Here is a 23,991-nt window from a genome sequence, read left to right as displayed (position 1 = left end):
TTTTATTGAAGCCAGGTGTGTACCCACGTCCTGTCTGATAATGTTTCTGGACAGAATTCCTCAACCAGATCATAACATGTTCCAACTCTACAGCAAATGCAGAAATCAACAGAAAACACTTGTGACCTATGCGTGTTGTTTATTTTCAGGCTTTCTCATTCAAAGATAGAGGCTCTAAGGAAAATATAAAACATAGCAGCTGCGCCGAAAATTCGATTTTCTCGGACAGAGAAATATATTTGACTTTTTACGAGGTTTTAATGAAAATTAAAATCGTATATTAGAGCACAGCTTCATGTCAAAAGGAATATCCATCAGAAACCTTGGACAAAATGAACTGTAATCACCTGCATTTTACAGTGAATACAAAGTGTGGGTCGCCGACACAACATGCAGTTGCAAAGGTCAAAGCCACGGCAGCCTGACAAAATTCCCTTGACTGGAAAACGGTGTCATGAATCATGTAAAAGAAAAGTGCAGTGAGAAAAAAAAAAAACCCACTCACAATTGTGGAGAGATTCTTGGTTTGAAAATCTGCTTGGCTCTACATAGAAGCAGCACCAGCAGTAGCAGCTTGACCACTGCTTCCTGGGGCCAGCCTGTTATCCTGTGGGGCTAGTTGGAGTGAGGGTGGCGGGGGGAAGAAGTCTGCCAGTACTTCCATGTTTCTTTTGATGCTTGGTAATATTACAGTAAAATAAGTCCTCTGTCATTGGTTGAATGGGCTGGACTGCCTACTGTGACAGAGCATGGGCCCCTCATGCCCAAAAGGAAGCCAGTGTTGCATCTCTAAACAGAAAAAGGAGCCTAAAATGGGGAATTCATAACCTCTTTACTTTTTGTATGATGTAGCTGAATCTTCTCTTAGTGTAAAAGAAAAAAAAGAATAAGGAAAAAGAAAAGCTGAACCGAGTCCTGCACGGGTATGACAATAAGTTGATGTGATTAGTCTCTAGCACGGGTCTAGACTCCGAGTCATCGTAGATCTGGAATCCATGTCTGGTTTTAGTGGAGTCCTCTGCTCAGACGGCTCCTGCAGACGGCAGCCTGCTCTCCACTGCACTGGCGCTGTTTACTGGAAGCCCGCTCCGCGCTGCTTCCACCAAGTGTCTCAACACTGTGAGCGGGATCTTTTCCAGAGGCGAGCCGCTGAAACTTGCCCAGTCTTCACAGTCTGATTCAGAGGAGAGCCAGGAGAGCAGCGTCGGCGGCTAAAGTAGCGGGGATCGGTCTTCTCCCCGTCACCAGACACTGAAAAAAAAAAGCCCCACTCTTCTCTGTCCCTCTCAGTCACTGTTTTCTTGTTGTTTTTTTCTTTCTTGGTCCCCGAGCTCCGCTTCTCCTCTTCTTATTTGTTGTTGCTGCATGCTTCGGGAGTGAAGGCGCACAGGAGAGCCGAGAACACATGAGCTGCTCAGAGGCACATGAGGTGTTGATGAGTTAGGACTGAGCGCACAGCAAACACCTTGCTTGCCATGGAAGTGTGTGTCCGGCGCAGGGGAATGTACGGGCTGAGAGGGGGACCTGCCGCCTGATAGCCAAAGCCTCTGTCCCAGATAAGGGGAGCATGCCTCAGACCTGCAGACTCACTCTCTTCGCTGCAGAGGAGTTCCCATCAGACTGACATTTGAACAATTCCACATTTCCTCCCTACCGACTACATTTTAGCCTCGTTTGGCTTCACTGCTTTTCAAGAAAGGTAAGAGAAGTTTTTTTTTTTTTTTACCCCGTTCTGCACCACCACTTTATGAATCAGACCCTAAGCAGTATCCTGACTAGTTGATGTGGAGTGTAGTAACTTTTCTTTATGTGCCCTTTTCGCTTAAGTGCTTTTCATTTGCTCTTGGGACAAAAATATACCAAGGCATTACTTGAGCTGCATAGTATATTTCAGCTACTTTTTAAAAAAAAATAAAAAATAAAAAGGTCAGATTTTATTGGTAGAAACATAATTTGGCTCGAACAATGAATAAGTCAACAGAACACCTGTTTTGTAGTAATTTAAATAGTCCGAGCGGAGCCGTGGTTAATTGGAAAATGGTTAATCAAAACATGGGGCCAACCAGATGTGGATTGATTTGTTCGGCTGCTTAGTTTGGTTGAATGGAAACTCTTTAAAAAAAAAAAGTGGGGGAGTAGTGCAGTTTACGTGAACCAGAGCATGTTAAGCGCCATTTAACTGGAATTTATGCCTCCAAAGTTGAGCTGGAGTTTGGTGGTTGGTGCTGGTCACCGAGGTTTTTTGAAATCCACTGACCGTCTTGTTGGTTTGAATAGGGATTTATGCTGGAAGCTGTGACCTGAGAAGCGATGTCGGTGTAATTCTTGAGAGCATTCACAGGCTAATCCATTATAATTGGGGCTAGGCTATTTGTTCAAAGAAAGAAAAGAAAGAAAGAAAGAAAGAAAGAAAGAAAGAGAAAGAAAATCAGTCAAAGCCTCGCCTACCGATGTAATAATTAGTTTTGGCCAGAGATAGCCTATGATGCAGTGGGCTACAAGCGTCGGAAATGTCATGGAAATCAATCAAAGGGAGAAATAAAAAAAAAACAAAAAACCGAAAACATTCATAAAGAGGAGCGGGTTTTGGCTGCTTAGACTTAACTCAAACACAGTCGGCGCAGAGTGGCTGTAAAATTAGATCCTTTTACTGCACATTTATTATTTAGGCCTACCGATTCCGAACGCGTCTTGTCAACCATGTGTTAAAAGAGTAGGGGAGCTGAAGCGCACACGCGGTGCGGTGTGTGCCTCTCCTGGCCCGAGAAACGCACAGCGGCTAGCCGGTGATGCATGGCAGCCTGGAGCAGAGCAGCAGTCTTCAGTGATCGATTAGCGCTTTGGGAGAAATTTAGCTCCAGTCTTGACGTGCATTCAGCTTTCTTTTTTTTTTTTTTTTGTTTTTTTGTTTGTTTGTGTTTTTTTTTTTTTGGTTGTACGTCTGATCTTAAGAGAGAGGGAGAGAAAGAAAGAGAGAGAGAAAGCTACGAATTCCTGTCTGGATTAGTGTCCATGAATGTGTCTCCTTTCAGTGTTTGGTCTCTGATATCCCTGTAGAACACATTCATCATAACAGTTGTAAAATGTGTCATTTGTTGAGTTTTTGTAAATGAAATATGTATTTAAAGGGTCAACTACAACATTCCTAGTTGAATAAGCAATGCTGTACAACCTTTTCTAAGACTAAATTCTTGAGATGGTGGAAAACAAAAGAATAAACCAAGTGTTTGGAGGATGAAGTGGCTTTATCTCCCTCACCATGCATAACAAAGTGACATTCGGTTAAACACAAAGGCAACTTAGTTGTGAATAAGTCTTGAGTTTTGCAGGAATGTGTATGAAATAAGCTAATGCACTGCTTTTATCAGGCTTCAGGGGCTACACTGCTCCCTCAAGCTTCTTTATTGGGGAACTCAATTTTCACATGTTTGTGCATTTAAAAAAAAAAATGTTTGAATTAATGCATGTGCAAATTCCAGCTGTTTGGAAGGAACATATTAGCATATCAAAGTGGTCAGAGCCCTCACACAATGGAAGGAGTCGTATTTTCTACCACAGGTTTTGGCTGAGCCTGAAAAGGCTTGAGAATGAGTGTGTGAGCTGGTAAAACTGAAAGACTTGTGTATCTTCCCCCTTTCTTGTAAGTAGGTCTGTATGACATCTTGTCTATAACATAATCTCACTCGAATTTGTTTGTGTGGTTGTGTGGGAGAGTAATGTCAACGCTTTCACACAACAGGATAATTGTACGGTGACTCATGAAGAGTAAATAGTGTAATGGTGGAAAAAATGGTTGGTTCCAAGTAGAAAATCACATGCAATTTTTGAATTCTTAATTAAAACAGTAGCTAAATTTTTTGAAATTATAATTTCATTTGTCGGCCTCTGAAAAACAGGTGTATCTACGCTAGGTGGAGTTAATACAGACTACTTGCAAATGCGGATTTAAAAAGGAAACTGTCTTCTCAAATGTCTCGTTGTTTGATATGTTTAGCTCGGGCATGCCATTATGAGCGTTTTACCGTTGAGCCCAGTGTGAGAGAGTACCTTTTTCAGTCTATAGCCTTGTTTCAGTGGAAGTGCGTCCGGTTTCAAAGAACTGCAGCTGCTCTTGATCTGCCAGAGCACCAGATTGCCTCTCTTTGCTTGTGCGTTCATCTCGACTTGCAGATCAATACAACCCAGCACACTTCTATGTGGGTTTGGGGGAGACAAGTGCTACATATCACTCCATTCTCAACTCTTTATATGACACTCTTGCAGCACAAGAGACTCTTAAGCCAGTGAGCGTGAATGAGCGAGTGAGTGGGTGTGAACGCATCAAAATTTGTGACATTACGGACTGTTGATTCATTTTCTGCTGGGATATTTTTTTTCCCCCCAAGAACAGCAGCTGAGGTTTTGTACTATCTACGGTTATTTGACTGGTGCATTAAAGCGATCATAACACAGCTTTTCATAGCCTCTCCACATTTATAAAATTATAACAACAAGGCAGGCACTTCCACTCCGGCTTTATTAAGGTAATTTGTTATTGATTTAATTCAATATGCGCTCACACACACACACACACACACACACTGACCAGTGGCATTTGCTCGCTTTATTTTTGTTGCACTGTCTCACAAGCGTGGATATCAGCCTGTTGTCTTTGTGTGAGCAGCAATTGGTGAGTCCCTATGACTGATTTAAAGGCTGCGTTGTGGCTGAATGGACTGTTTGTGCCAGTTACCCAATAAGGATGTCAGGCTTTTCTCCACGGTGAACACTTTTTTTTTCCTTCACTGGCATCACAACCCTTGTTAGCTAACAATGCGTAAGGAACAAGGACCAATTTCAAGTTGCAGATCTTGCAAATGATGTGTTAGCTACTCTATAGCAAAATCAGGCAAATGACAGAGGTTGTGAATGCGTCAGAAGCAGGGGATTGCAGGAAGTTAAAGCATTTAGATTTACATCCCATTGCTTATTTGGCACGTAAATTGTGGGTTTGTGTTTTCAGATGCAATCTTTTCTGTTGCTAAACCACCTACATGGAGCCATACTGTGCGGATAACTGCTCGCCATTAAAGGGAATAAACAAGGCTGTAAAAGAAAGCTATGGCAAATTTGATGTAATGTGCAGGCCTTTGGTGAGCCAGAATACCTCCCCTTTCATGACTGATTTTATTTTACGATTGGCAATCAGTAAAACGCTGTGCGCCAGTGTGTTCCCCTCCCTGCCATTTTGTGAAACATTTGTTTCCACTTGCCAAAGGCCTCTGCTGCAGCGGGGGATTCGGTACCCCTGAAATGGCAGGTGAAACTTTGTGCTTGCCTAAATAATTTCCTAGCAGAACATTACACGACAAGGACACGGGCAGTGGAAAGTGAGGGTCAATTCAAACTCTGGTGACAAGAAACAACATGGATATTAGCCGATGGCTCTCACATAGCCCTCTGTTCTCTGCTTAAGTGGCAGCCTCCCTGAGCTTATCTGGCATCTCTTCTTTATTGCTGCACTCATTTTGTGCTTCTCAGAAAGGTATTTTGAAGAAAAGCAAGTCCAAAGTGCAAAACTGGGTCATGAAAACTCCTGTCCTCTGGTCACAGAGCGATATCTGTGTAACATATTGGCCTGGTTTCTGATCGTAGCGCACGCATTTTACATAGTGCTGAAAACACTACCTAGGTTTCAGATAAGATATGCTGTGTGCTATTAGCGGTGTGTGTTCAAGTCAATCCCAAGACAACTGAAGGAAATGTCTGTCAACATAGCGATAGGCAAAAAACACTTTACGGGAATTCATCAGATGAGTGGGATTTTTTTTTTTAATCAGAGATTATCATTTTAAAAATAAAAATTAAACCCGGTAGATGAGCAATAATTACTTTCTATCACTTGGATAATTTGCAGATAATTTGAAAATTACAAACAAATTTGTAGTGATTGGAAAAAAAGAGCTTAATTGTTTTCATAATTACATTTTATACATGGTAGTCATTTTACTTGCTCTCATTTAATTTGTTACATTTATAGTTTTTCTTAATTTAAACACGAACAGTATATCAACACACACATACACACATAGAGCAACATACACCAACTCTGTCTCATTCTTTGTGCTATGTGAACATGACTTGTCCTTATCTGTGCACAGCTGCAACACTATTTGGGAAAATATTCAATTTCTGTGTGACAGAGGAGAACCTGGGAGGCAAGGCTCTAAGCAAACAGCAGTTATTGCGGCTCTGCCATAGCAGCCGAGAGCAAGGCCTGGCTGGGAGAGAGAGGGGATCTGCGGACGTCTGCCAGGGGAAGGAGTAATGTCTCGGCTGGATTATAGGAGAGCGAAGCACATCCACACTTAAAAGCCCCTTTTCCAACAAGACAGGGCTGTTATTTAGGAATGGTGTGGGTAAACACGTCAGAGCAATATATTTCCTCCATATAGGCTGCTGTTGTCCTTGACAATTGTGACTCATTGCAAGTGAGAAAAGTTTTACTCCTCATGCCTGTTTTTTTTTTTCCCTTGTTCTTCTTTTTTTCTAAAATAATTTTATGTTAGGCTGTGGGCGTTCTTTAGTCTATTCAGACTAGCATTATCCCAGCGAAGTGCAAAACTGGTAAGCACTATTCAACATTAGAATATAATTTTACTTTTATTCAAATGACTGTTTTTTTTTCATACATTTATGTTTTTTTTCTTTTTTCTTTTTTTTGTGCTGTACTTAAGCTCTGGCTGTCTATCAAATGATTTGCATACCTATTGTGCTGAGTTACATACGATTTAGCAATTAAGTGAACTGTGATACTCCCCCAGAATACTGAGTATGAAATTCAAACAGTCTGTGATAGCATCAGCTGGAAGAAACAACAACCCACTAAAGCTGTGTTTTTTTTTAAAAGGAAAAAACACCAATAGTGTGTCATCCAATAGGTGAAAGTGGAACAAAGGACAGTTTGTGATTCAGCAGAAATGTGTAGTTCGCTAGTTCTTCTTATGTGTGTGCATATTGACGTACTGAGAGTGCTTTAATTCAGAAAACTACAGTAGATGCTTTCCTATATTGAAGTCTTTATGTTGGAATGTAGTTGGCAAAGCAGCATTGATTTTTTTTTTAAAAGATCAAACACACCAAATAGTAAGTGAAAAAATGTGAGATTCGCAAGTAAATGCTCTCCAAACCACTGTGCAATGGCGAGTTTGCAGTTGAAATCCTTCCAGGTACACCTTATACCCACTGTAATGTATATGCATCGCCACATATTTCATCCTATATGCTTATTTGGTTATCTGGTTGATTTGGAAATCTGAGGCTTTGATAAATGATATTTTATTGTACAGTATTTAGTTGGAGAGTGTGGAAGCTTTGTTCTTGTAAAGTATTTGCCAAGTCAGATGGTGTTGAGCGTCTGGTCTGGGAGTTTCAGAGGAATATCACAGGCCTGGTAAGTTGCTAAAAACTAAGCTAATCAACAAAATAATTGTCTGTTCAATTGCTAGCATGCCAGAGACATCAAACACAGCCGAGGTTGAAAAAACAATCAAATTATCTCTTAATGATTGCTCACGCTGACAGATGAGCACTTGTGAGTTGGTTTTGTTTGGAGGCGACATATGTGTGGGAGAATGAAGTTTGCGGTGGCTCGCTCATAAATTCGGAGTACATTTTTAGAATCTACATAGACATCTATCATCACCTGTAGGAAAAACAGCTTTTATCTTATTATGTGGTTTTTGGCATTGAAACAGAGAGAACCGTATTAGTCTATTAATTTTCTGCAGTGAATCATGAATCCTGCTGCTTTTATCCGCACAGTTCCCTCCATGTGTGGTCCACAAAAAAATGTTTCTGTTTCCTCTGTAGACTAAAGTTTGGCCCCTATGTCTGCTCTCCTCTCTCTCTCTCTCTCTCTCTCTCTCTCTCTCTCCCTCTTTTCTCTCACTCTCTCTCTCTCTCCTCTCTCTCTCTCGTTTTCTCCCTCCTTCTCTCCTCCTCTCTCTCTTTCTCTTTCTTTCTCTCTCTGCGTAGATAATGTCTCTTCAAATGATTTAACCGCCCTCGTTGAGACTCCTTCCAGTAATTGAACAAGCAGAGACTGGGCGCTTTACAGGAAAACAATAGTCATATTATCTCCACTACTCTGAGATTCAACAAAACTCTACCTTGGATTGGACTTTGCGGCGGACTGCTTCGAGGGTCTGAATTGAAGTAAGGAATCAGGTTTACTTTCTCTCCATGAAAAAGAAAAAAATATATATATCCACAGCAAAATGGGTGTCGTTAATTTTCTGTAGACGCGATATATTGAAAGTGTCTCACGATTGAAATGCATGTCTAGCAAGATCCACCTGAGGGTAAAGTGCAGCCTTGGGTGGTGCTTGTTTGACTTAAGCATGCGCGCGAGAGAGGCGCGGTCATAATTAATCAGAAATCTGCTTTTGCAAACCATGAGAATGCCTGTAGCAAAAATTAGTGCAAAACTGATTCTAGTTCTTTAATTATATATCATTAGAATTATGATAGAATTACAAATAATCATATTTACATGTATGCATAATTTACAAATTATTATTATTATTAGAACTATTATTATTATTTGAACAGACAAATCTCCTGATGTGAAAATATGTCTCAAACCTGCGTATTTCAGTGTGATTCCTTCAGGTTGGAATTTGTTTTGTTTTTTTGGCAGAGCAGGGGGAGCTTTGATTGTGTGGCTGTGGAGTAGAATTGACCTTATGTGTCAGAATGAGGTTTTTCTACGCCTTGTTTCGTACAGAGCTCTCTTAGACTGAAATGGCCTTAGGAGGAGTTGTTCTTGACAGAGATGCATTGTTTCAGGCAGCCAATAAACCACTGCACTGAGTGGCTACATCTGTGAACCTCATCTTGACTACAGTGTGGGGCTAGCAACAACACGGCAACTGTCACAGCTGCACCTGCTGCTGTCTCAGTACAGAGCCTCCCTCTCTGTTGCCCATAGAACCGCATCACTCTTCTCTGCGTGACAAGCCAGAGGCAATGGTCTTTGCTTGGGTCAACTGGAAAGAAGCTTCTTGGGAAAACATTTGAAAACAGAGGACAAAATGTCAGTCCCGAAAAGAGATGTTGAAATAAAATTTCTGCCCTCGGGGCCAGGATTTGGTTTCTTTGGAGCTTGGGTATAAAATTCCCATCTGTGAAACATAGCGGGGTTTAAGAGTGCTGGCTTAGTAAAACCTGACCACCACTTGAGTGTTCATTCTTCAGCGCATTTGTCCAGCTACAGTCACAGTCTGGGGGTATGATATGACAGCAAGTTGTCTCTCCACAATAACGTGAATGATGAATACAGATAAATGGAGCTGACTCTTCTGCACACACACCGCCCTGCTTGTGTATTGAGGCCATTCAGAAGATGATCTGATCAGCTAAGAAGAGATTCAGGAGCATTAAAGGCTTTTAAATCTCATATGTACTCATATTTGCTCCGCCGCTGTTAAAAGTCACAGAGCTAGGATCTAGCATTGCAATAACAAAACTGCATTTTTTTGTTATTTTTGTTTTGCTATTTGGTTCACTGAATACCTGAAAGAGAAAACAAGAAGCAAGACATATATCGCATAAAATGACTATTGGATCAATTGTACATCACAACAAAGCCATCATGCTGTCTCAGAAAAAAAAGATTATTGAAGGGGAACAATGCCGAGAGGATTTCCAGCCAGGAGAAGTGATGCAACATGTCCACTTTCCTGCTTTCCTGCCAAATTGAATGTAGGAGTGTGAAAAGCAATGCAGGGACATGAGGAGTGGGTCTGACGTGAATGCAGATAGTGTGGGATTAACACAGGGGAAGATTGAGCGACAGTGGCCGGTGACTTCTCTTTACAGCTTTGCTTGTACAGCTGTGCCAGGCCTGGCATTCACGGCTGCCTGTTGGATCCAACTCCTCCTCCAGTGTTGGGGGGCGGGGGTGTAGGTAATGAACATCTTAAATATTGCAGATAAGTTGAGCTCCTGAATATGTGTGTGTGTGTGGATTATTCATGTATTTATAATGAAAATTGGAATGCTTAATATTAACACCTCAGTTTGTGTCTGTATGATTTGATCTTTTTGGCATTTGAACAGGCAAAATGCATATACAGGCTGCCCTAATCATTCAGCATGCCTCCTTCTAAATGAGGTGTGAGGTGGCTCTGCTGGTGTGAATTCTGCTATAAATCACACATAGACTGACTGCTTTAACCATTAGACTGACCTGTTTGTCTAATTCAGCTATCCCGTCCCCTAGCACGGGTTTTAGTAATTAAGACGAGTGTGAGAACTGCAGCTTCTACTTCACACCTTGTGCGTAATCACTGGAAGCGAGATGTGGGGATGCATGAAGATATGGAATTAGCCACAAAAGGACAATCAGGTTGAGTAGGGTATATTATAGAATCCTTCAAATCAGGGCAGCACATATATAGATAACATATGGATCTTCCATGGCGACACTAAAATATTTATTTGGGGCTCACACAAAGGTGGTTATTATTTTTGGTCATCGCTGTTTAACAAAAGTCAGCGCGCTATTACTGGGTCGCTGTCCTGTGCTGACCATGTATCTCCAATACATCTACTTTCCCTTAGAAGAAAAACAGTCTTGTTTTCAGCTTTGTGAGAAGTATTCTTCAGCTAATGGGTTTTTAAAAGGTTTATTTAGCTTAAGAAGTACAAGAATTTTCTCAGTCCATGAAGGAACATTTAATCCTTCACTTTATCTGAAAAAATGTAAATTGCCAAATTTGGAGCTGCATGGCTTTCTCTGGACAGCAAAGAAATGGGCTGTTTTTTTTTTTTTTTTTAATTTACTCACTGTTCGTCAAACTATTTTTAAAAATAATTTTAGTTGTGTAATCAGCCCCGTTACGCTGTGACCCATCAATTGCACGAAAGTAGACAAAATTCTTGGATTTATTGGAGTGCAAAATCATAATTGTAATTTGTTAAAAAAAAAAAAAAAACAACTCAAGTTTCAGGTTTTACAGAGTGTTTTATGGGGCTGGCTGACACTTCATAAAAACAGTCTATAAACCCTGAAATGCCTTTTTGAGGAATCTTCCTTTTTTTGAAGATGGATGATGCTGATTGGTCATCATCGGCTAATTAATGAAACGCTGAAAAGCCGATATGGGGAAGCTTGTGTAAAATTTTTAATCTTAATCTTCAATCTGCCTCTGTTTATGCGGTTATAAGAAATATGACTAGCACACACCGCCCTGCATTAAAACGATCATGTGTTTTTGTCCTTATGAATCACCCAGTTATAAAATCAAAAGCAAGGTTAAACGATGACCAGACAGAAAGCCCTGAGCAAACTGCAGGAATTCTCAAGTATTGTATCTGTGCCAGAAAACACACGTCTCATTTTTAGCTCCAGCATCAGCAGCTGAACCAATGTGATGAGTGCTATTCTGTGGTAGTTGATGGAAATGGGGAAAAAGGCAGCGTAAAGAGGACAGTCAAAAGGGGGGCAGAAATGGGCGCTTTTTTGTCGTTGCAAAAAGTGGAGCCAGTGGCATTTCTGTCATTCATCAGCCTGAGCTGATTACTAGTGAGTCTGGAGTGAGCTGACAGGATGCAGCTCCTGCAGCCATTATCATCAGAAATAGGTCCAGCAGGCCCGGGGGCAGGCGAGGAGCTGCAGCTTGAAGAGGCCGAGACCTGCTTAAAGGATGGAAGAGTTTGCTGTGCTTTGCCTTATAACATCTCTCTGAGTATGGTGGTGAGGTAATATTTTATTTTTTTGTTATGTTTTGTTTAGATAATTAGCATTAACTTTAAAAGTTCAGCCTATGATGAACCCTGGGAACTTTTGTTCTGTAAAAGGCGGTGGTGAAATGCAGCTACCGAACAATGATGCCGAGACTTAACAGTGAACGAGAGACGGTGAATGAAACACCTAACACCTTACTGCAAGGGCCATAAGAGGTATTTTTTACTCTTTCACCTGAAAAGACTCGTGGGTTGGAAACAGTGCAGTAAAGGGAGGGGTGTGCAGACATTACTTGGGGAGAGTGCGAAAATATTCTGAAGTTACTGCCACACGACGCTCTCAGCTGCACACTTGGTATTTAAACTTTAACAGAAGTTAAACATTTTGCGCCAAGACAGAAATGTTTAATGAAGCTTTCATAACACGATTCATACAACTGGAGCATGCAATAATAGCCCCAAACAAAAGAGCTAATTGGCGCTGTGGATATTTTGGTGTATGAAACATAAAAGGACGACAGAGATGGAAAATATTCACAGGACGGGAATAAATATTTATTAGTGACTCTCCTTTATTTCTCCTTTAAAGTTACAGTGTGTCACTGATTTCAACCTGTGGCTGTTATTCACACAGTTATTTTTTTTTTTTTAACCACAGTTCAATAAACTTTATGCAAATCAAGATGTTGTTTTTAAAGCTGGTATTTTACGTTAATGATTTACTGACCTTTTGTCAGAAACTCACTAAAGTTGCTCTCCGTATTGAGAAATGCTGAATGTTTTTGGTCACACCTGACCTGACCTGGTTAACAACAGTACAACAACAGCATAAAAATGTGTTTAAAATAGAGCGTAAATCCGTATTGCACTTAATTAGCAAGTGTTTTTCCGTGTTTTGCGATGATTGATTTTCAATCATTTGAACTGTGCTGCAGAGGACGGCAGTATCTAAGGGGTACTTCGTGTGTAAGGTGGAGAAAGTGATGTGTAAACCTAAGGCGGACTGAAATTAACAAGACTGTATTAATTATGTAAAATGCAAAACTCTTCACACATTAGTAAGTGCATCTCATTCTCATGTCTTTTTTTTAATGTTGTAACACACTAATTATACACAGAGACAGTTAATTGTTGATTATGTTAACAGAAATGGGTCACGCAAAGGTAAAACTCCTTCCATGATATGATCTAACAGCCATTTAAGTCAAATAAAACATTATCTTTCATCTACACGGCTGAGGGCATTATGCTGCTCTGAATGGTGCATCATGCTAAGAAACACCTCACAGAGACGCTTGTTGTTGTTCAGAGGAGAATTTTCCTCCCCAACAAGAGTCCTTGTCAAAGTATTACCTTCTCTCCCACCATGGGACTCTGTTATCACACTCACTTCATATTCATAGTGAGTCTTATTCTCCTGTCATTATTTTGTATAACTTAGAGCTGTAGCAATTACACTTCAGTGGATTACCTATGCAGAGATACAGAGATTAAAATCTCTGCTTCGTGCTACCTCCAGCGCGGCAGTTCAAAGGTGTGACCCGTACTGCAATCTGCTATCGTTTGGCAGAGCGCAAAATTGGTCAACCTTTCAGAGTTTGTTTGGGAATTTGAATCCCTTTGGTATTCAAAACAGGAGGGCCTTATGACAGGGAGATAATTTCCTAGTAAATGTTTTATCGCAGTCTGCTTGACAGTCTCCTGTATCAGCCTGCTCGCTCTCCTTGTGTCTTCAGATTCTCTGACTTTGGTCCAGTTATTCAGAGGAAAAAAAAAAAAAAAAAGAACAAAAAAACGAAAGCCCTATTTGTCCCCCCACCCCCTCCTACCCCTCCTCTTTTTGTTATCACAAAAGAGCAAACACATATTAAATATACACAAGGTGCAGAAGCAGTGATTGCTGTATCTGCTGTCCTACTGTGGGTGGCAGGGGACGATAACATAAGCCACGGATTCATTTACATAATTTTTTTTAATCATGTCAAGCCTGCATCGTGGTCAGTCGGAAGCAGGGGAATATTCTTGAAAAGAGATATTTTTGCCTAAATGACACAGTACTTTTTAACAAAATATGCTGAACATTATATTTTATAATTGTTCCTGTTTTGTCACCTTTTACCAGTGGCATGTGATCTATTGAGTGTAAGCCAAGTGTTTGCTTCATGACATCTCTCTCATCCAAACTGGGGCCGAAACTTTTCTCCTATTTAAATGTCTACTCTCTCTCTCTCTCTCTTTCTCTCTCTCTCTCTCAGTCCCAAAGTGAGAGGCTGCTCCATTGTACAGTGAGTAGGCAGGAGTGACATCCTATTGCACCTTAGTTATTAAAATAGGGGGTTGGAATGAGCCAATCTGTGCTTGTTTGCATCACAATCCCCCACACAGTGCTGATGTTATGCTAATGAACACTGTGGAGAAGGCTCAGCCCCAAAACTGTCCTCTCTCTTTCACAGCTGAAGGTGGGGAGAGGGCAAGGAGTAGTGACCCTGAAACTGCACAAGGAAATCTAATGATGCAGCCTGAAAATTCAAAGCAACTTAAATGACTCTTTTTTTTTTTTTTTTGGTCATGTTGCTGTGTATAAATGTGGTATTAGATACTTGCTTGTCTTTTTTTACTCTACTGCCCCACCCTTTTTTTTTTTTTTTGAGAATATGTTTCATGTTATTGTGCAGAAAAGTGTGTAAAGCATTCATTTCTGAGCAGCAGCTAAATGCCTTTTAGACATTGTCTTGACATGTGTCTTTGAAAAAAATGCCCAATATACCTTCATCAGATTTAAAAAGCACCATTACCTGTCAGGGCAGTACTGAGTGAAGATTTAGGGCTGACAAGTGATTGCATCCTGGAAAGACTACACCCACTTCTTTTGTCTGAGCTTCCTGTCGAGTCACAGTGCTATACCTTGTTTTAGGTTGACATACGCCGCTTCCCCTTGTCTGACAAAGGCATTCGTGCCATCTTTTAGATTGAAAATAGATACGGCAGCTCTGGGATAGAAATGTGCTAAGATGAAGTAGGCTACAGTAGATCCACTCCACTGCTGGAATCATCTGTATAGTATTGCTTCTGTTGTAAGGGTAAGGTCCTTGTGCTGTTTTCTATTTCAGTGAGGACGGAGATTATGTGGCGTCCCTTATTTTGGTTGTCTTTGTCCTTCCTCTGAGCCACAGAAAGGTGAAAAGCCTCAATTAGACACTGAGCCAAGGTCGGCCACATTATGCACAATGCCTCACATCTGAAAGAATTAGCACCCTTGCAAAATCAAAATATCCATCACTCTAGAAACGCAGTCGCTGCTTTCCAAGCTTATACATTTTTAGGATTTTTGAGTGTCTTGAACAAATGTGTGCAGGGAGAAAAATATATTGCAAATGCTCAAGTGAAATGATGAGGTTAATCCAGGTAAGAGGTATTATTAAGCTATTGTTAAATATACCAGTCACAAAGGAGGAGATGTAGCTCAACAAGCAAAGCAAACAAAGAAGAGAAGGATTTTGGGGCTTTTAGACGATTGAGATGTGGATTGTGCAAAACGGGCTGTGACTCAATATCAGGATTGTACATTCAGTGTAAGCCAAGGATTTAGTTAATGACACATTTCATTCAAGATAGAGTTGAAACATTCCCCCATTTTTGGCCTCATAGATAATTGCTCAGTTTCTCTTTTGTTTTCTCAAATTGCTTAGATGAGGAAAGACATGGATAAATGGCTTATTTTCCTGCTCGCTCCCCTTCCATTGTAAATGTCTCTCACAAGTCATCTTCTCCGTTACCTTCTTCATGTTTTGTGTTGCTGCCCACTACCTTAAAAATTAATCATCCTGTTTAATAACGCCTCACGATCACAGTGCATTATTGATGGTGAGGTCCTTAATAGAAGGATGGAGCAAGGTTTTTTAACCATTCAGCTGCTCATTTTGAAAGGGTGGGTGTAAGGGAGGGGGGGTCACAAAAGCTGCTTACTGGTGCATATCCGAGTAAATACAGCACATTATTATCGTAGACTAAAACCAGGCCCCGTGCATCCAAAAGGGGCTTGGTCCCTTTTATGCAAACAAACATGTTGTTTTTAGATGAGCGGCAACACAAAAAATAAATAAGTTACACAAGCTGTAGAACTCAGTAACAGTTTTTCAGTGAATGTGACCCCAGTGAGCAAATCTCTGACCTCCACTGTTTACTTATTTGTTCACCATTGTTCAGTTGTTCAGGTCAACATGAGTGACTTAGACATTTTTTACCTGACACCCAGTAGTTGTGTGTGGCTGTGAATGTGCAGTTGCTCCTGTTTTCGCCCCCACTGCTTGACCTTTCTTAGCCACATTGCATTGTATTATTTTTGCATGAACGCAACAGTGATGTACTTGTCCTGAAATTGAGAAGATGAGTTTGGGAGAGTGGCTAGGCCAACTGCCGAGCTTAGTTTGTATAATCCCCGATTTGTTTTGACTAATTTAGCCACGGCAAACAGGATCACACAACAAATGTTTCTTTTATGGTGTCCTAGTGTGCTCTCAGAGCAAAAACCCTGAAAGTATTTATCTGCACATACTAATTGGACTTGGTTTCTGGACAGGGGGGTATCCACTACATATTGCATGTGCTCTGTGTATTTCAAGGTGAATCATACCGTGTCAAGGACTTATTGGACTTGATTGGCAGGTGCTATCACCATGAGATGCCCATATAATGGCAGGGCTCCCATTCCTGACCTTCCTATTTATCTAGCCGTATTAATGTCAGCCTATTAATTCCTAAGCGGAGGAACATTTGCCAAAGACACCGTTTAACGGCCCTGGCTGAATCATTCTTATCTCAACAGACCTGAAAGGAATAGTTTTGTGCTATCAGCAAGTGGAAATGACATTTTGAAATTTCATTCAAGATAATCCACTTCACTTCCCAGTAAAACATCAAAATTACAACTAAAAATGTATGGAACCTGTATTAAAATTTTGTTACCGTGGCAAATCATCTGTCTATAATCCATGTGGACAGACAGGTGTAGGTATCTTTCAGCACTAATAGGATTTTTGTTGCATTGCTAAAGTGATTATGAGGCTATGGATTTAATATATATTCTTGCAGAGGGCGATGTGGCACTCAGGGCCTAGGGATACAGTTGAAAAATAAACTGAGACCCATAAAAAACAACATACATATTGACATTTTTAAATGAAAGAATATTTACTGATAAACAGTTTCTCACATTTTAAATCTACACCTGAAACAGATTTTTTTTCCATCTCAGGAATTTGTTTTTGACAATGCTTACATTTTTGTCTCCATAAATGCATTGATGAGCTGGAGTGTTTCAGGGTTTGGCTCATGATTGCTTTATTTAGTAGCCATATGTCTTGACCAGTGGGGAGTACTCTAATCGATTAATTGAGTGGCTCATAAAAATGATGAACGGTGCAAACACTAAGAGTAATGAGCATGACAAGCACCACGCTTATGTCACACGCTCAGGCTTTTGCATGCTAGTGTACTTCCTGCGCAAGTGTGGCTTGCATAAGACGTAGGTACTGATTCATTTAATCTAAACATTATGATCCACAGATTCAAAAACAATTGTTTTTATGTACTCTGAGATGATGAAATGGGTTACATAATACTTGAAATGATATGTAACTGTGTCTGCGATACAGTATAACTACAAGGGATATGATAAAATAGCCCTCCTGATCAGACATCTCTGGTCGTGGTAGATTTGAACTATCTGAAATGATGTTTTATGCTAATGATTTTCTCATAAAATGTTATATAACATCTTAACAGAAAAGTCCCCTCCACCAGAACGCCCCTCCCCGTGCTTTGCTTTGTTTTCCCCTTCTCCCCAAACCGTCCAGTTCCCCATTCTCCTTCCCTGCCTCCTACATCACCCCACCCTCTGTGCCCCCCACCCCCACCCCCCAAAGAAGCCTTGTTGTCCTGTTGAGTAGCACGTCCTGGTATTTCAGTGGCTGAGCTCCCTGTCAGGGTCAGAGCCTGCGTTTGGGGCACCAGCAGTCAAAGAGTGTTTGGTTGGGTGTCATTCAGCTCCTCTGGCCCTGTGCTGCTCTCAATCATTCTCTCAGCAGAGGGGTCAGCCTCTGATTCCTCCCTGCCCCATATCTGACTCAGTGGGGCTCCAGACTCATCCGATCACCAGCCCAATCTCTCCCCTCTCCCCTCTGGGGTGCGAATTTTCTGATTTACACTTGCAAATTGTACATCTTCAGCAGTGTCAAAGCAGGAACGCAATCTCTTTTGGGAATAAATTTCCTCCACAGCTGAGGCTGAGTGTTCTGTAACTGAGCTCTGCATCCCCAAGTATTTCAGTATTTCCCTCAAAGTGGGCAAAAGAAACAGAGATAAGAGGAATCTTATAGTATGTATGAATTCATGTATGAGGATGCTTTTGGGAAAACCCAATAGAAACCAAATGTGTGTCCCCCCCAATTCAACATGTGGTGGTCTGTTGGTTCTGATTTACATTTCAGTGAATCTCCGGCCCCATATTTCCCTTCCTTTGCATCCCTGTGATGTTCCATGACAATTAACATCCCGACTCTTTCTTGAGGCTTGTTGAAAGCTTAGGGGCTAATTCAAGGGTCAAGCAAGACTTGCAAGCTGTCAATCTTTTATTGTAACCCGAGCCCCCCTCCCCCACTCAGGTTCTTTATTCTCTGTCCCCCCCTCCGTTCTCCCAGACCTCGTTTAATAGAATGGCCCAACTCTTCTTCTATTCTCCTGTGGCCCTCTAACAGCTAGAGAGGGACAACCAGGAGCTTTGTCTGAGGAGCCCGGCATTCTTTCACATCTGCCTCTTGTTTTCAGACCCCCACTGCATTCAAATTTCAAACTGTCCTTTTCAATCAACCCTCCTCCCCTCCCTTCTAATAAGCCCCTTCCTCCCAGTTACTAGACCTTTTTTTTTTCTTAAGACGACCAACTGAGCTCCTGCATCTCACAATTTTGTCACTCAGTTGTCAGTTATAGAGCACTGTGCTGTATGGTGAATATATCAAGTACACATATGTTTAAAGCCTCTAGGCCCATGCCCCTGTGGCTTCTCCATTTCTCAGAGTACTTAAACATCTGTCTGCAGTGACTTTATATTTAGCCAAACAGTGTGATGCCTGTTGATATTTTCACAATCTGTGCTTAACAATCACAGAATGTTGCCTTGATTGTGCGTCTCGTGCCTTAGAAGCGGCCAAGTTAATGATGATGCTCTTCGTCATCTGTCTGTCCCCCGTTAAAATCTCCGAACCCCAGCACAACAACACAGATGCTGCAGATGCTAAAACCCGTTTTAGCCCCGAGTTGAGGGGCTATTTAAGAAAACGGTCAAAGTATGATCGCTGGTGGTTTCCGTTACATGGTGGGGAGAGAAAAGAAACCCCCAGCTGAGTGGGGAGACCTCAGCACGTTTAATGAGAAGAACGGCAGTCAGGCAGTCTCCGATCAGCCTGCGCCTTTGGTGTCTCAGTATGTTAAACACTCACAGCATGATACAAAATATATTAAAGTATAGGACTGTTATCATCGATTTACAGAACACCCATCCCCATGTACTAGGGATCAGCATTCTGTATTTTTTTTTCTTGGCGGGGGGTCTTGACTGCCTTGGAGGCAAAACTATTTAAAGGCATCTTGTGTCTTTGTCTTCACATTCTGACACAGGAGGACTGTTGAGCATGCTGCTTTTTTTTTTTTTTTTTTTTTTTTTTTACCACTAAACAATGATGACAGGGAAAGCAGGAATAATCATACTGATTCCACACTGTTATGTCAGGCTGAGAATTATAATAGTTTGTTTACATATGTAAACAGGAACACCCGCAGCCACCAAAGAGACACAGAAATATAGTGAAACGCACACTTCTAACCTGTTCTTGTAGTAATTAATACGGTGCTCAGGTATCTGGTATTTTATTTGCGGAAGGAGGAATAAAATACTACCTTGAATCAATAGTTTTTGGGTTGAGGAAGTGATGTGAGATGACAGAAGATTCACGTGTTCCCCACATAGAGTTATACATGTTTTGGGTGCAGCACTTGATCCACAGCACAACTGTGAAGTGAAAATCAGTGTGGTTACATGCACACTAATAATTCACTTATAACCAGTGTAACGCAACACATCAATTATTTCAACTACCATGTGAAGACCTTAATCTTTCTCGCGTCAAGGTCGTAAGCTGAGTAGGCATAGCATCAGTCTTTGAAATTGCACTTGGCATGTATATCCCATAGTGTCTGTTTTGATTCTGGGCATGCACCGCAGAGGTCACAGGGTGAACCTGATGGAAAGTGGGACTATATTTGATAAAAGAGTGACGAGGCAAGGGATGGTGGGAAAAATAAAACTCATTTTATTGAGTGACAGTGAAATGCATTTAATGCTACAACTAACACCTCAAGTGATAGAGCCTGTGTGATTCCGCTCTGTAATATTTGATGTTAAAAACAATTAAGACCAGAGAAATTAATTCATTATTCATAATAAATGTCTCCTTTCTGTTTCAATATGGCCCATCACACATCCGTCTAGACATTAATTTAGCTATCAGACACTCAAGTAAACTTACAGTTTATTATTAAGGAACTTCCTGGGAACAGTGCAAACACTTCAGTCAAATTGTTCCTTTAATCTAAGTTTTCACAGTAAATTACTTTGTTCAGAACAATATAATGATTGAATGGGATTATCATCGCTCAGATCTCAACACAAAATGTGTGTGTGATCTAAGTATTGTCTGTCTCACTAAGCGGACAAACAGCTAAGACTTTGTGCGCGCGGATAAGGATCCTTCAGCCTATATGCTCACTGTACAGCTTTATTGTGTAGACAATCTGCTTAAGGCCTCATTATGCCACATGGACCTTGAGTGTAGGCCGATAATACGTATCCACTTGCCTGATAAATTTAATTTGTGCCACATGCACCGATCAGCTAAAAAACAAGGGTTAGGGTTTTATTGGAATTCCATGTTTGGTCTCCATGATCAACTCTCATTTGTCGAGTCTCGTCACTGCATATTATTCCATTGAAACTAAACACACTGTGGCTGCAGTATTCTGCTCCTGTTAACCTCCATGTAAATGGCTCTAAAATTAGAGGTCTCAGGTGAGGTGTAATGTCATACTAGATGAGCTGATTATGGCAGGCTTAATTATAACTTTGTTGGCTAATGTGTGCTCTCCGCATGTTTTCTCAGTGATGAATTATTACGCTGTCTGAGAACTCAGACAAAATAGATCAAAGACTCCTCAGCCTGCGAATATTCTCCAGCGGAGCAGCCAGCCGAAGCTGGCTTGTGCAGCTCTGACTGTACATGACAAACAGAGTTCCTCACTTTTCAGTTGAGTTATCTTGTTATCTGCTAGTATGATGGATAACATTCAGTCCCCTGAATCTTAACAAACAATTGCAGGTGGCAGACACTGAAAAAAATGGAATGTTGTTTTTGAATGTGCTTATAAGAAGTAAAAAACAAACAAACAAAAAAACAGTTTCTAATGGGGTCCTATGTGCCTTGTTGCCAGAGTGATGCCATATCCCAGGGTGAATGTGCTAATGGTTCATGGGAGTGAGAGGACTGGGCTTAGCCCAGCAGTGTAAACACACAGACAAAAGGGAGCCGTTAGTAGTGTGAAACGCATGCCTGGGCGCGCAGGTAGGCATTAGGTTTCACCTTACACAGCTTCAGCACTGTATCCATGACAGGGAGGAGGTCGTTTGCTTTTGTAGCGAAAAAGAGCGAAAACAAACATTCAAACAAACTAGTACTAGAGATACAGGTATGGATGAGGTGGGCAGAGAGGAATTCTGGTTTGGAGAGATGTGAGAGAGAGAGAGGGAGGGGCTGGAGAGATAAGATGGTTTGTGATCAATCACAACAGAGAAGTGACCATTTGCTTGGTAATGTTTGTTTGGGGTGGAAAGAGTCACAGAATATCAGTCAGTCAAAATCAACTTCTGTTTAAGTAGATGAGGAATGCCAATAGTAGGAAATTTTACTTAAATAACATTATCATGCAGCTAATTTAAAATATATTCAAATAAATGTGACTCAGCTACCTACATAGTTACATATGATCCTTTTTGCATTTTGTAAAATATACCATACTGGATGTTTATTTGGCCTTGTAAACTTTCTTAATTAGCTTAATATCAGTATTTGGCCAAACAAAGCAAAGTATGTATCCACCTCTATTGCGAAAGGGCTTTTTTTTCATTGATTTCTCACATAACAACCAAGCTAATGCAAACTAATATGACTGTAGCAGGATGGAAAGCTTTTTGGCTAATGTTCGCCAAGCTATTACCACGGATAATTTCAGCGTTTAATGTCAGTGTTAGGTAGTTTAACATTTCCACCATGTGGGTTTACAATTTTGATGCTGTGTTAGTTTAAAGTTGATCAGTACTTGATGTAACTCGTCTGGAGGATCTGCAGAATTCTTACTCTAAGACTGTATTTGAACTTTCAGTCTGCGGGAAGGTTTTTTTTTCCCACAACACAGAGAGAATTTTGGAAATGACTCAACACATGAATTCACTTGAAAAACCCTACTGATCTTCACTTAGTGCAATGAGACAGTAGAAATCTTTTGTAAAAATAAAGCACAGATTTTAAAAATGCACAAAAAGGTATACATATATTTTTTGCAGTAGGTGCAGAAAATATCATTTGACACAGCATTGATAAGGTTAGCATCACTTGCTATGGGTCACGAGGAGATGGACAGGGCGGGCAGTATCTGAGTGATTACATCGTTGCTCCCCCTCCCCGCCCGTGAAATGGTTAGCATTCAACTGCCATTAAGGGATTTCCCTTCTCAGGATTATTGACCTTCTGGGCTTATTTTAGTGGCTTGCGTGGGTTTGTAGCATTTCACAGCTTAAGGTTTGTCACATTTCTGCAGTGGAATGTGTATGCAGCATCAAGTGCCTTGTGTTGAAAAGTGTGACAGGGTGGATTCCTCTGTGAAAGCACACAGGGACAGAGCTCACACGTGGAATAAATTTCATCCCTGACTTGAACGTTTCTCTTGGTCTGCTCCACAGGTGAGAGGATCAACAATGAGCATCTCTGAGACCAGTTGGCTTGGACTTTTTTAATCAGAACCTTTTTAGTCTCAACACAAACCTGCCACAAACCATCAACATCAGGTGCCATGGCATGCTCCCTGTGGAAACTACAAACCTTCTGCTGGTTTCTCATCACACTAGCCCAAGTGCACTCCACAGAGGGTAAGTACATCTGAAACAGTCGTCTTGGTTTTCTATAAAAAACATGTTTTGTTCTCATGCCACTGTTTTTATAGCATCTTTTAAATGAGTATTGTTGCAGGCTCAAGTGCCAGAAATTATATTTTTTGCTCTTGTCTTACTTAGGAATATAACATGAGCAGTGAAATTGTGACTCAAGCCAGAGCTGCTCCTCTGAGAGCAGGCAGTGCTTGTGAAAGTAATGCAGCTCTGAGGACATTGGGCACAGGCGGATGGGGGATAATCTTGAGTTGTTTCATTAGTTGGTAAATTGTGATTTGTCTGAGATTTTCTGCTTGAAAGCGTCAGTTGTTCCCAGTGGCATCAGAGCTGGATCCATTTGTAAATTCCTCTCTAAAATGTTCTGTCTCATGGCAGGCACACACAGATTTCACACCTTGAAAAGTATAAAGCTTGAAAGTGTTTTAATCATAGTGTATTTAGTGTTTGTTAAATCACTCTCAGCTGTACCTTAATTACAAGATTTATGCATCCAAACCATATCTCATAAACTGTATCCTGATCATAATAGTGTTTAATCAAAAGAATAGAGGTACATTACTTTAGCTGTTTGACGTTTGGATTTAGAATAAACCAATGTTGGCATCTTTTCAGTGCAATTTATCAGAAGAGTCATTACAGATTTGGTTCATTGGTGCCAACTGTTGAAGCTCTGGCCAACTGTTCAGTATACCTTCTTCATTGATTTTTCTAAAACCTCAATAATGTAGGATTATTGATTCAAGTTTAGAAGGCAGTGATTTCTCAAGATGCTTAATTTATACTGTAGGAAGATGCACTGGCACAATATATGATATCATATGTGTTTCTTGTGTATCATCTGGCTTGCATTTGATCTTGAAGTGTAAAATTTGAGTAGTGTGGACTTTCTATAAGCTTCAGTGGACTTAGAGAATAACATAGATTCACAGAAATCACTTAGAAGTGGCTGTCTGTAATCCATATGCTGTATGTTGGAACTCTGACATGTT

The 23,991-nt window shown here is 40.8% G+C and overlaps 1 protein-coding gene across 18 annotated transcripts in view; it reads left to right on the top strand.

Moving 5' to 3' along the window:
• The first annotated feature begins 1,081 nt into the window (after nucleotides 1-1,081).
• adgrl2a (adhesion G protein-coupled receptor L2a) overlaps nucleotides 1,082-23,991 on the top strand; it is a 92,147-nt gene continuing 69,237 nt past the window's right edge. For 17 of the 18 annotated variants that reach the window (XR_005894175.1, XR_005894174.1, XM_041039587.1 and 14 more), the window contains exons 1-2: nucleotides 1,082-1,699; nucleotides 22,796-22,981. Coding sequence is in view for 16 of the 18 variants with exons in the window: in XM_041039587.1 (XP_040895521.1) it covers nucleotides 22,906-22,981 (76 nt within the window). In the remaining 2 variants the exon portion in view is untranslated. Of the gene's footprint in view, nucleotides 1,700-8,068; nucleotides 8,197-22,795; nucleotides 22,982-23,991 lie in introns of those variants that run through there. The other variant, XM_041039572.1, reaches the window with a different exon arrangement.

This window comes from Toxotes jaculatrix, chromosome 6, assembly GCF_017976425.1.
Source record: "Toxotes jaculatrix isolate fToxJac2 chromosome 6, fToxJac2.pri, whole genome shotgun sequence".
Taxonomy (NCBI): domain Eukaryota; kingdom Metazoa; phylum Chordata; class Actinopteri; family Toxotidae; genus Toxotes; species Toxotes jaculatrix.
This window is presented reverse-complemented; position numbering and strand designations above follow the sequence as displayed.